At 43.9% G+C, this 14534-nt stretch overlaps 1 protein-coding gene across 1 annotated transcript in view; it reads right to left on the bottom strand.

Moving 5' to 3' along the window:
* rapgef6 (Rap guanine nucleotide exchange factor (GEF) 6) overlaps positions 1-14534 on the bottom strand; it is a gene marked incomplete at its 5' end in the record, with an annotated part of 403897 nt that overhangs the window by 140292 nt on the left and 249071 nt on the right. The window contains 2 exon segments of the mRNA XM_083643176.1: positions 3343-3479; positions 9116-9296. Coding sequence (XP_083499302.1) covers positions 3343-3479; positions 9116-9296 — 318 coding nt within the window.

The raw sequence follows: 14534 nt of genomic DNA, 5'->3' as shown, positions 1-14534 counted from the left end.
ATTATCAAACACATAGCAGTGGAATCACATAATTAAGGTCAGACCAGGGATAGGCGCAGAGAAATGACAGAATCAAAAGGTTTTACTCACACACACAAAAGCACAATTAAACATCACACTAGGATTTTAGCATCGCCCGATGCATGGTCTACATACAGAGACAGTCTCAGAGCAGAGTTATAAATTAGAATAAAACATAGGTATAAAATTATCATCAATATCTGTAGTATGATCCATGGAAGCATAATGCAAGCTACAACTGCTAAAGGCATCCTTTGGAATAACATTTAAGCCTTATACAATGAAGAGGGTACAGTATCTGAAAACACTAAGTTCTTGGCAATATAAAGCATATCACTTGGCAGACTCATATCTTAAATCATCAGACACATTTCAAAGATGGCCATGGCCTTTGGGTATCACTGCAGCGTAATAGCTCTGATTAAAAAAAAAGTATATATTTCTAAGTGACATTTGGCATACTGTGAGCGTAATGTGCGTGGTGAGGTATGAGGTGTAAATGTATTGTGGCTTTTGAAAAGGAAACACTGCCTGGCAGGCAGAATATAATAGTCATTCATCCTCAGAGCGGGTGAATTTGATTGATTGATTGATAACTTTATTGAAACAATAATAGCAGAATTGTACAAGACAACACAACAACACATATTGCTCAAAAGGAATAAAACACAATAAAGCCCAAGGGCTTGTTTCCATTGTGGTCCTAGTGTGTGGGACAAGAGGAGTGAGTATGTATGCAGGAATGGAGAGGGTGTTTGCATTCTCTCACTCCAGCTGCTCTATCTCTCCGTCTCTCTCACTCACTCTTTCTCTAAGTCTCTCTCTCTCCATCTCTTGTTCTTGCTCTCCTCACTCTCTCGCTCGCTCTTTCTCCATTTTCTCTCACTCAGCCTCTCTCCCTCCTTAATTGTCAGCAGTGATGAAATGGTAGAATGTAGCACGGTGCAAAATTAACTTTTTTGTCTACCAGCCAAATGGCTAGTGAATGCTCACATTTGACCAGCCACTCAATAGTCTTGCTGGCCAGCCTCCCCTCCTTTCCGTGAGAGGAGTCTGGCCAGCCTCCCCTCCTTTCCGTGAGAGGAGTCTGGCAGCACTGGTCACCATTCTGGAATTGCGATGGGCGGCGCTTAGCGGCAGTGCCCTTGGAAAATGGTTTCCAACAATCCAACTTGCCATTTTCAGCGTGTAGCAACGAGGTAGCCTGTAGGTTTCTGCCGTTAGCTTGCTAGCTAGTTAGCGCTGTTTTCACTGCGGCGGCAGGGGACTATTTACAGCGACACACAGGGAGGAGGGAGCGGAAGCCGCTCTGATTGACTTGGTCGGAGCCAATGACAGAGCTTCTTAAGTGGGGAGCGGAAATCCGGCAGCGTCTGAAATCGACGCCTCCAATGGGAGAGCAGCTGTAGAGCAGGGGAGGGCTTATGCCAGCAGCCTGTTTCCGTGCCAGTGAGACTACTCAATCGATGACCATTGTGTTTGTGTTTTTGGCTGGTGAGTGAAGCAAATCTAACCTTGCGAGGCAGCTGGATTTGCGTGAGATCCCATGGTAAATCCATCTTGCCATGCTCCAATCTATTGCTTTGAATCTGAAGCGCCAGTGGTTCGCACCAATCAGCATCCAGAGGCAGCTACGGGCGGGCTTTGGTGTGACGACAGCGAGAAGCGAGCCCGTGATAGACAGATGGTTCATCCAATCACCTGCCATTTTTTGAAAGTGCCTGCACTTTGAAACAGTTTCCTGAGCGACTCGTTCCCAGATGGTTAAGTGAAAACAATCTGGCAGTGTCGGGTTAAAGCAAATCTACCAGCCAGTTGCATATTTTACAAGCATTTAGCTTTTGGCTGGTGCCAATTTTGTGCCAGCATGTAGTAAACAATCACCAGTATACAGAGACATCATTAAGAGAGCCTTTCCCCTGTAAATTGCATCAGTTTGATGCTTCTTACTCTTATGAATGGGAGTTGAGTTTGGCTGCTGTGGGTCTGGCAACGTCATATGCAAATGTTTTTTAACTGTCCGAGCCAATGAGTGCCGAGGGGGACTAACGATTAGCCAATCAGCAACAATAAACAGCCCAACAGGCGGGACCGGCCGTTGTCAAGTGCGGTTGTCAAGACTGTGCCGAGGAGTAAACAACAATGGCTGCGGCCGTTGCCTGCTGTTGAGGCTGTTTTAAATTGATTACAACTACCAATTACTTTGAAACGGCACACTGCTTTTTTTTTTTACGATCGCCTGACTGGAGTAACGAACGTAAGATTCAGACCAATATACGTTGGACTTGGTCTCTAGTGATTGGTTGGAATTCCCCTGGGTGGATCCTGTCATAGAAATAACCAGATGGAAATGAGTGCACGAGTTGACAATTCAGTCTGAATATCAGGATAATATTATATCATCATTATATCATCAAATCAAATCAAATCAAATGGAGAGTAAGCGGTTTCGGCAGTGTTTAATCCTCAATACAACTCTGATTGTCAGCTGTCAGTTTATTCTCCTTTTTTCCTTTGTAACCTTTCTTAGTCCACTTTAGTCTCTCTCTGTCTCCCTCTGTTTGTTAGCAGAGGAGTGTTCAGTTGTGTGCAGAGCTGAGTGCTTCTCTCTGACCTTCAACACAAGTCTGCAGAGACATAGGCAGAGTGGAGGAACCCTGTCCATCAACTGACTGGACACGGACAGACGGACACACACACACACACACACACACACACAATAACACACAATGCACGTGCACTTGCTGACGCACGTGACTAATGTCACATGCAAAAGCATCCATGAACACATCCATCTACTTCTTTGAGCTTGCATACCGTAATTATGTGCATAATGTGTGTGTGTGTGTGTGTGTGTATGGGGGGGAAGGGGTTGTAGGCTTACACCAGGGTGTTTGCAGGTTGTTTAAAGCCAAATTTAGGACATTTTAAGACTTTTTAGTGTTGTCTGTAATTAGATTAGAGACTGATTTAAAAGCCAGAATAAAGCCAGAAAGCTGACAAAAACAGCTTATTTCTGATTAACATAATTAAACAGGGAATTCATTATTAAGGGACATTAAGTCCAATTGCTGGTTAGTAAAGCCGATATAATGAAAACAAAACAACACATCTTGCATATTGTACTAACTCTGGTCTGTTCTATTCGAGAAGAAGTGCCATTGCATGATGAACAAAATGGCATTTAATTTGTATTTTATTTTATTTTTTATACTTCTTCAAACCTTGAGTTCAGACTTGTTCAGTATTTGTATGCATCTGCAGAAACTGTGTTACACACTTCTATATTGCCAGTGCCACACTTTCCATCCATGCAGTTACCTCCTGCTTGTGGTGCAGTATGACTGTGCCGGCCTGCTCCACCACCTCAAACACCATGACGCGACACAGCTCCCTCCGCACAGACATGGTCATGTTGGCGAAGGCTGGCAGCTGGTGCATGAACTCCAGGAGCTGCTCTGTTTGGGCACATGAAAGGAAGGGAAGGGAGGGTAGACAGAAGGAAGGAGAGACAGAAGCAATTGAAAGAAGAAAGAAAAACTTCAGATGAAAGAAAGAGGAAAGAATAATTGATATGAATGTGTACTGATGTATCCAAAAACAAAAACACTTGTGCTGTCAAATTTCCAGGTGCTTGGGGGGGGGGGGGGGGGGGGGGGGTTATTTTGCACGATATGTTTAACCAAAAAACAGATCATGGGTTTTTCAATGTTCCCCAAGTCACTTTCAACTGATGTGATAAATAAATAAATAAATAAATAGTACAATTGTAATCACAAGACTTCTCAAAACAGAATCAGTACTGTGTGTATGTCACATGGGGGATATGAAAGCTAAAAAAAACAACTTTTTACTCAGTTAATCTATTGTATCATTTATTTACTGCTATGTTTCACATATAGATGGATGCTAAATCTCACTAATGGAGTACAATACAAATCTCTATGGGTTTCATCCAGTGAGGCCAAATTAATGGTCAGAGTCTACGTTGTCTGAAGAAGAGCGCAATCTCCAAACGTCACATGGGTTGCTAAATTAAAGGGAGCTAAACGGCAAGCTATCACACTGTTCCTTTCCACCTCTTCACCTCTCTCTCTCTTCTCCATCTCCCTCCTCTCCCAGCAGCTGAGAACAGAGTGACCGAGCCAACAGACAACCATGTCTGGATCAGCTGAGAACAGAGTGACCGAGCCAACAGACAACCATGTCTGGATCAGCTGAGAACAGAGTGACCGAGCCAACAGACAACCATGTCTGGATCAGCTGAGAACAGAGTGACCGGGCTGACAGACTACCATGTCTGGATCAGCTGAGAACAGAGTGACCGAGCCAACAGACTACCATGTCTGGATCAGCTGAGAACAGAGTGACCGAGCCAACAGACAACCATGTCTGGATCAGCTGAGAACAGAGTGACCGAGCCAACAGACAACCATGTCTGGATCAGCTGAGAACAGAGTGACCGAGCCAACAGACAACCATGTCTGGATCAGCTGAGAACAGAGTGACCGAGCCAACAGACAACCATGTCTGGATCAGCTGAGAACAGAGTGACCGAGCCAACAGACAACCATGTCTGGATCAGCTGAGAACAGAGTGACCGAGCCAACAGACAACCATGTCTGGATCAGCTGAGAACAGAGTGACCGAGCCAACAGACAACCATGTCTGGATCAGCTGAGAACAGAGTGACCGAGCCAACAGACAACCATGTCTGGATCAGCTGAGAACAGAGTGACCGAGCCAACAGACAACCATGTCTGGATCAGCTGAGAACAGAGTGACCGAGCCAACAGACAACCATGTCTGGATCAGCTGAGAACAGAGTGACCGAGCCAACAGACAACCATGTCTGGATCAGCTGAGAACAGAGTGACCGAGCCAACAGACAACCATGTCTGGATCAGCTGAGAACAGAGTGACCGAGCCAACAGACAACCATGTCTGGATCAGCTGAGAACAGAGTGACCGGGCCGACAGACAACCATGTCTGGATCAGCTGAGAACAGAGTGACCATGGGTCCATGGGTTCAGGAAAAAGCATCTCTCTGCTTAAATTGTGATAACATCATTTCACAATTCAAAAGGTCCAATTTGCAACAACATCACAGAATAAAGCACCCACGGTCCAGTACAGACTTTCCGAAAGGTGGAGAGCTGAAGAGCTGCGGCGAGACTCAAACTGAACCAAACTGGTTTCAGGAAGGACGCTTTTGCATTGTGGCTCTTGCAAAAGTATTTTTCTTTCAATGTGGCTAGGTAGTAGGGCAAGGTTGAGCACCACTGGTTTAGATTATTTGAAAGTCGAATTAGTATTAACTAACTCGACTTTCAAGTAATCTAAACCAGTGGTTAGACCGTATCTGCACAGTTCAGATAATGGCTGAGTTTCCCAACAAAGAAGCTTCTTAAGAGTTAAGAAGCTTCTTAAGGAGTTAAGAAGGCTCCAAAGAAGTGTTTCCCAAACGCCTTCTTAACAGAAGAGAGAGAAAAAAAAAGAAGGCTCTTGAGAAGCATCTTAACTGGAGCGGCCCACTAGATGGCACTCTGAGCCCACCAGTGGGCCACGACCCAGTGGTTGAGAAACACTGTTGTAGAATAACCTAATCGTGGTCATGTTAAACAAGAACTTCTTCTATTAAACATTATTTATTTCAGACATGGACTGCAGTTCAAATTGGTTTATATACACAGCATACAACAAAATTGCGAGAAACACTACAGAATTTAAGCGACCTTGGGTTCTGTGAAAGGTGCTATATAAATCCACAAGATTCTTATTATAAAAGGAATCCATTCTGATTAGAGGAATATAGCCTACTACGGTAAAACATTTAAAACACAAGTAACCATACATACAGGGGAGATTTTCAAGTGTTCCCCAATTTTAAACACTAAAGGGTGCATGAAAGAAAGGAAAAAGGGAAAAACACAAGAGTAACAGTGGACACAAGTATCTCCTTTTGCCTGATGCGGCTGGATCTGCCAGTTTTTCGTCATTAAGAAGGTGTTAAGAATACCCCAGACCTTTCTTACAAAACCTTCTTAACGAAAGATCATCTTAGCGCTAAGAAGCTTTTGGGAAACGCAGCCTTCTTAACGGAAGATAATTTTAGGCTAAGCAGCAATCGGGAAACGCGTTGGCTTCTTACGGGAGCCTTAAGAAGGGTCAAAGAAGCTTCTTAGCGCTAAGAAGCTTTTGGGAAACGCATGCCTTCGTAACGAAAGATCATCTTAGGCTAAGAAGCAATTGGCCAACGCGTTTCCCGATTGCTTCTTAGCCTAAAATGATCTTCCGTTAAGAAGGCTGCGTTTCCCAAAAGCTTCTTAGCGCTAAGATGATCTTTCGTTAAAAAGGTTTTGTAAGAAGGGTCTGGGGCATTCTTAACACCTTCTTAATGACGAAACACTGGCAGATCCAGCCGCGTCAGGCAAAAGGAGATACTTGTGTCCACTGTTCCTCTTGTGTTTTTCCCTTTTTCCTTTCTTCCATGCACCCTTTAGTGTTTAAAATTGGGGAACACTTGAAAATCTCCCCTGTATGTATGGTACTTGTTTTAAATGTTTTACCGTAGGCTATATTCCTCTAATCAGAATGGATTCCTTTTATAATAAGAATGTTGTGGATTTATATAGCACCTTTCACAGAACCCAAGGTCGCTTAAATTCTGTAGTGTTTCTCGCAATTTTGTTCTATGCTGTGTATATAAAGCAATTTGAACTGCAGTCCATGTCTGAAATAAATAATGTTTAATAGAAGAAGTTCTTGTTTAACATGACCACGATTAGGTTATTCTACAACAGTGTTTCTCAACCACTGGGTCGTGGCCCACTGGTGGGCTCAGAGTGCCATCTAGTGGGCCGCAGAGGACCTCTCACATCGAGATGGTGGACAGCTCCAGTTAAGATGCTTCTTAAGATCCTTCTTTAGCTAAGTGTTAAGAAAGCTGTTAAGAAGGCGTTTGGGAAACACTTCTTTGGAGCCTTCTTAACTCCTTAAGAAGCTTCTTAACTCTTTAAGAAGCTTCTTAACTCTTAAGAAGCTTCTTTGTTGGGAAACTCAGCCATTATCTGAACTGTGCAGATACGGTAAACGCCACCCATCTGGTGCACTAAACCTGCACTCGGCGAGATTTTCATGTAAAAAGCTTGTACATTGTAAATTAATCATGTAAAAAAATGCATTCTAGTTTTATCAGACTAGACAGGATCTTGGAAGGGGGCTGCAACAGACAAGAGTCTCATCGTCCCTAATTGAGACACCATAGTTTCACTCCACTGGCCCAAAGTATCATTAGTAGTTTGAGAAAAAGTTCAAGTTGGATCCTTGTCAAAGTCAAAAAATGGAGTAGAGTACAGGAAAAACTTGAAAAATCCAAGGCCACTCTGTTTCAGGTAGAAAAGTTAAAAAGCCTTTATTGTGGCATGGCTAAATCTTACACAATTAAAAAGACCAATGCGTTTCAGCTACAGAGAGCCTTCATCAGGGTAGAGGTAGAGTAGATTTTACTAAGGACCCACGCAGCGCTTCCTCATCCCTTCTCTCAAATATCATTAGTAGTATTTTGGCATGAGGTATGGTCATTACTGGGCAGCTTCCTTGACAATTCCTTGAATTGAATTACAAAACTTCCTCCAAAGCAGCAGGAAGACAAAATAGCTCCAGGAACTGTGCGGTTTCTCGACATCATTTCCTCTCGCTGCCATTTTGGGCCTTTGAACTTTCAAAATTGACAAATGCAACCTTAAGGCCAAAGCTGAGAATTATTTGTGAATGCTGTTTGACCTGGGGCTGGACTCGTTCCTAAATCCTTCCCTATCCTCTCAGTGGGTTGTCAGTGTAACCACCCAGTAGAGAAGGCCAGCTGCACAGCAGGTGCACAGTGGGGCAGACCTCTCTGATGTGGTCACCTTCTCCTCCAGGACCCCACCGGGTCCCGCTAATGAGGTCGTCTCTCTGATTGCCCGCGTAAAGATAAAGTGGAAGGGCACCAGTGTTTAGAGACCGCTGCGGGAGGTCTTAGCCTTTGTTCACACCATAGGCAGAACTCAGGCTTGACTCACACTGAACGTGAGCTCACGCCTAACTAACCATTCACACCAGACACTCTCCTTTCCTCCTAACCGTTCACACCAGACACTCTCCTTTCCTCCTAACCGTTCACACCAGACACTCTCCTTTCCTCAGCCTAACCGTTCACACCAGACACTCTCCTTTCCTCCTAACCGTTCAAACCAGACACTCTCCTTTCCTCCTAACCGTTCACACCAGACACTCTCCTTTCCTCCTAACCGTTCACACCAGACACTCTCCTTTCCTCAGCCTAACCATTCACACCAGACACTCTCCTTTCCTCCTAACCGTTCAAACCAGACACTCTCCTTTCCTCCTAACCGTTCACACCAGACACTCTCCTTTCCTCCTAACCGTTCACACCAGACACTCTCCTTTCCTCCTAACCGTTCACACCAGACACTCTCCTTTCCTCCTAACCGTTCACACCAGACACTCTCCTTTCCTCCTAACCGTTCACACCAGACACTCTCCTTTCCTCAGGGCCGGACTCAGAGCTGCTCCACCGGGCCCTTCCCCCCTCCATTCACTTCATGCCAGGCAGCTTCAAGCTTCACGCGTCATGCTTGGAAAATAGGAGTGAATCCTGAACGATCGCTTGAGCAAGGCGTGAGCGTGGCTTCAGCGTGGCACGCGCGAGGGTGGTGTGAACGGCCTCGTCTGTTAACAAGGACACCTAACTGAAACTTGTAGGTTGAGCGTTGCTTCGGCGTATGGTGTGAACTGCCACTTATGCTGGGAGGGGCGTGTGTGCATCTTCTCTGTGTGTGTTTACTGAGTGATGGATGGGCTGTGGAAAGGACTGCATACAGTAGATGGGTGTGTATTGTACATGAAAAAGAGAACCAAGCAATTCAGTGTGACCAAGTAGACTGGAGGAACAGAGAATGTGATGCACAACACGCACAACACACACACACACACACACACACACACATACACACACACACGCACACACGCACACGCACACACGGTATATAGACAAGTCAAGACTTTGTGTGAGTTGAAGTGAGTTCTGACCGATGTCGTCGTCGTTGCGGTCTTGCGGGTCTTTCTCCAGACACTCTCGCACCAGGTCTCGGCCCAGCAGGGTGTCAGATGCCCTCTCCAGGTCCTCATCCTCCTCCTCCTCTTCCTCACTGTCCACCGCAGCCTCCGGGAGTCCAGACAGGTCCACGTCCCCCAGCTCGCTCTCCGTGGCCTGGGGGAGAGACCGAAGACAAGACAACGTTGACCTTTTGAGGAACGAGGCAACTTTTCATGGATGAAAAACTGCTTCTTGGTGCTTTTCTTGAAATGTAATAATTGGGCTTAGATTGGGTTTCATTTGCCTTAGGGATGTCAAACTCCCTCAACCCATTAAGGACCATGTGAAACTTCAGCACAAGTACAAACATGACCTCCAACTGAATCTTGGGGCATTGACGTGTTCCATTACAAATTGGTTAGACACTTTAGTGTTCCACTATGCAAGGAATATAATGTTCAGTTCCCAAAGCTGTGGCTGGAAGGCAGCGCAAGGCAAGACATGACAGAGAATGATGACATGAAAGCAAGCTAGCATTACAAGACAGCTACATGTCTTTGCACATAGTGTTCAGTGTCATATAGGTAGTAGTAGTAGTATTAGTAACAGTGTCAGTGGTTAGTAACAGTGTCAGTGGTTAGTAACAGTGTCAGTGGTTAGTAACAGTACACTACAAACATAAACTACACTAACAGTTTTAAGTGTTTGCTGAAAACAATCCCATTTTCAAAGTGATTTTATGTAGCCATCAAATATTCCCTATAATTTCATCCGACAACGTAAATGCACAGAACCATAAACCTTCCAGTTGTTAGTAAATGTCTCCTCCTCTAGGCCAACCTGCTGCCCCTGTTATTAGAGTCACAAAATCAAGGATGCAAGCTAAAGTAGGTCAGCGCATGATCATATCTCATCAGGTTACAGCGAACAAATATCGTCTGAACTACAAGGTACAGTAGGATACAACTCAATCCATCTCCTGGTCTTATTTTATTTTGATTTTCCAGTGATCCTTGGAATAAGTACACAACCCTGAGCTAGAAACCCAGCATTAAATCCCAAACAAACGAAAAAGAAGAGGAAAAAACAGCCACACAATTAAATCCACCAGTATTAATTCATAGTCATATTTCCCCTGCGCAATGCCAACAGATGGTTGGCGGGGTATGGTGCTGTGGGGCACAGAGGCTCTCAGCTTCATGGGGAATTGAACCATCAACCCAGAGGTGAGAGGAGCAGCTCTCCAGTGGTAGTGGCAGCATCGCGGGCCATCTGTTGGCTCTTCCAGGTAGGATTAAAGACCAAGATAATCTAGCTGCTGTGCTTCTGTCTGGCAAAACTGAGCCTTGTTGTAATTCCCTCTTCTTTATTTTTTTTTTTACATTGATTTTAGTTGACTTTTGTAAAGAGAGTGGGCAGAGAATTCACAAACTTCTCAAACCTTTTTCTTCTTTACTGAGAAAGTGGAAAAATATTAGTGGGGGGGGGGGGGATTGCAAGGTACAGTAGGTTATATGTGTATATGTATATTTATGGTTTATTTTCAAGGACAACCACAACCATACATTGTAAACAACGGCTGGAACAGGCTGGTAAACGTGTACATGTGCATGGGCTACACACCCTTCCTCAAGGACAATTGGCACTTCTGGGTTCTGCTGGAGCTCAAACCAGTAACTCTTCCTTCTTCTCAGACTGAGAAATGATCACCAACCACCAGCCAAACGTGGTAACTATTCTATTATTTTTAGGGATGGGACCGATCCGATCCAATATCGGTATCGGGTGCCGATACTGACATAATTCACAAATCGGATCGTATCGGAATTGGGGGGGATATATATATATATATATATATCGGTGCATCACTAATTATTTTTATTCCAACTTTTCATTTTGAAAATTCAACTGTTCAATTGTCAAATTAGTGTTTTTTGATGGTCGGGGTGTAGCGGCTATTACAGCTGGTGGAGAAAAGGTTTAATTCCTGCCTTGCAAACTACAAGGCAGACTTCCCGAACTAACAATCCAATCTGACTCCTGGGTTCTGTGGAGATTTGCTACCTGGCCAAAAGGTTTGCAGCTCCCTCCAAGGCAAGGGGATTAAACTAGCAGTCCATCTCAAGTTCAGGCACAGGTCCACTCTAGTTCTAATGAATTAGGTTGGACAAGCTATTTAAAACCATCTGTCTGGTCCTGGAGGACTGCTGAAAACACACAGCCCTGCCCTCCTCCAGCTACATCTGAACTCATCTAATGAGTGAGAACGGACAGTCCAGAACAGAATGCTTCCTTGCTCAAATTAACTGCAACGCCTGGATTTTCTTTTCTCTGCTAATGTATTTTTATTGAATAAACACCAACAACACATGACACTAACATGTACAGTGACTGAGGATGACTATTGATTTAATGAATTGGACTTTGCAGGGCAAGAGGCACATGCTTCCTGACAGAAATAGCAGAATCAAAAACAGTGCAAAGGGGAATGGCATGCAGTGAGGCACCACTCAATAATAATAGTCCATATTTAGACAGGACAACACACAAGAAAATCACACCAGTTTTGACAACCATCTTCCTCTGGGGTTTACTTACGAGTGCGATGCCTCTGGGGTGCCAAGGCAGAGCACAGCGTGCAGTCAATAATGCCATTCAACCAGCAGGGGCGGTACATCAATGTAGTGTACTACCAGCCTAAACCGATTCCAATTAATTCTGGATGGTAAGGTAAGATTGATGTATAATAAAAGACATCACATAAAACATATATTAAGGGTTTAACAGCCAGTCGACACTGTGCATCAAAGTTGACTAATTGTTCATCTGTGGTTTTAGGAATGAATGAATAAATAAATAAATAAATAGAACATTTGTTTGAACAATCATTTTCTATGTTATGCCAGGCTAAATAGACAGAATTGATGTTATTACTGCAGTGAAACAGTCAGTATCTCCAGCTCAGACAAGTTGTTGGGGTTTAGTGGCTCATTTGTAAACAGCCGCTCAGAGCCAATCAGGACTGTGCTATTCTACATACCCCCAGGTTGGTCCCGCCTACATTAGTCAGTGTTGGGCAAGTTACTTTCAAAATGTATTATACTACATATTACTAGTTCATTTCATTTGAAAGTAATAAGTTACTTTACAATATTACTGTCTGTGTAGACTAGTAACTCGTTACTTATTACACTATTTTTGCATTACTTTCACTGTAATAACAGCAGTAGCAGAATGACATCGCCGCCCCGGAACATCACGAAAAATAATTTCAACCGTCTTGAAGTCAGTGTAAAGTTTACACTGACTTCAAGACAGTTGACATTATTTTATAATAGATGACAATAATAAAGGAAAATGATAACATTTAGAATTTTGGATTGTTTACACTGTAAACAATCCAAAATTCTAAATGTTATCATTTTCCTTTATTATTGTCATCTATAGTGGTTATTTGCATAAAAGCACAGTTTGATTAGGAAATTATTTAAATATGTGCTTTGATAAAAAAAAAACTCAATTTGTAACTTGAGTTAGTAAAGGTAAGTAAGTAAAGGTAAAGTCCCACTGATTGTCACACAATGTGTGAAATTCGTTCTCCGCATTTGACCCATCCCCTGGGGGAGCGGTGAGCGGCAGCGTGCGCCGCGCTCGGGAATCACATGGTGATTTAACCCCCCAATTCCAACCCTTTGATGCTGAGTGCCAAGCAGGGAGGCAATGGGTCCCATTTTTATAGTCTTTGGTATGACTCGGCCGGGGATTGAACTCACAACCTCCCAGACTCAGGGCGGACACTCAGACCACAAGGCCACTGAGCTGGTTACTTTTTTTTTTTTCACATTTAAAATTTTTATAGAACACAAACAAGACAAAACAGACAAACAGGCTCAGACACAGGGGAAAGAAAGGAAAAACAAACAAAAAACAAAACAAATCAACATTACAAAGTGGTGCTGCCAGCCACCTAAGGTGCTTATGTTCTTGTAAACGATATACCTGGGATCTCACTCAAGGGGTCTATGGGAAGCCAGCCGGGTGAGTCACCCGTCACCCCTAGCCTCGTTGAGGTAGACTAAAAACGGGTCCCAGATAGTTATACATTTTCTAAGTGCATTGGTTCTCAGGAACCTAAGTCTCTCCATGCGTATAACAGAGGTCATGTCCGTCAACCACAATTGGAAAGAGGGTTGAGAGGGAGATTTCCATTCCTTCAGAATTTGTTTTTTGGCGACAGTTGTCCCCAGTGTCAGAGACTGTTGCACAGCTGTAGGTAACTTGAGTTACTTGACAAAGTAACTGGTATAATATTACTGAAATCCTATAAGTAATAAGTTATATTACTGAGTTACTGCTAAAAGTAATATTGATAATATAAAATTGATTTTTATTGGCTGAAATAAAAATTATATATCTCACGTGACTAGCCGACTACTTTTTGGAGTAGTCGATGACTACTAAAATGCAGTAGTCGTAAATGCCCGAACAGTATTACAGAAACATTCAGATAGAGTGACAAAGCCTGAGCCTCCCGAAAATCTGTGTAAATATCGGCGCGGCCTGGGGTCCTTCAGGCTAGAGCGAGGTGCTCGGCGTAGCCGAATGACGTGCAAACGCACAGGCCTTCTTGAGGCATCCACTCTGCCTCTGGATGCCTTTGCCCCGGGAGGGCCTGGTGAGACGAAGGAGAGCGGCCGGGAGACAACCCATAGCGCCTTAGAGCCTCCATGCAGCGAAGGGTCTTGCTATGCTGCGATGTAGCACCAGCTCTGTTGCAGCGGATTGGGCGTGATCTGCCCTTCCGCGGGCAACGTTGCAGACAGAGTAGGAGGGCTGATCCGTGTGCGGCTGCTTCTGGGATGTGGGTCGGGGTCTTAATCAGCCTCGGCTGGGTCTACTGGGCGAGGGTGTATGATGTTGAACAGACCCGAAACACCTTACGACCCCAGTTAACATCACTGATGACGCGTCCCAGCGCATGCTGAAGTATGTATATTTCTAACAAAGATGACTCACACCACTGCACCAAAGTCCATTCAAAATCCAGTACAATTAAATTTACACCAAACATGGATCATAATTGTGATCGCTGTCAAACAACCCCAGCCACTTTATCACATATGTTTTGGCTTTGCCCAAAATTAGTAGATTTTTGGCATTCCATATTTAAAAAAAATTCTGATATACTGGAAATCCATTGAACCTCTTGCCATAATTGCAATCTTTGGTGTGGTCCCGCATGATCTCTCCCTCAACCAATGCAGTAAAAAGATGATAGCGTTTGGTACACTTCTGGCTAGAAGACTTGTACTCCTTAAATGGAAAGATAAGTTTCCTCCAACTTTCAATCACTGGGTCAGAGATCTTATGTATCATCTAACCCTAGAAAAAATCCGATACGCTACAAGCGGT

This window comes from Poromitra crassiceps (assembly GCF_964638095.1).
Source record: "Poromitra crassiceps genome assembly, chromosome: 1".
NCBI lineage: Eukaryota > Metazoa > Chordata > Actinopteri > Beryciformes > Melamphaidae > Poromitra > Poromitra crassiceps.
Note: the sequence above shows the minus strand (reverse complement) of the source record. Positions and strands in the feature narration are given on the sequence as shown.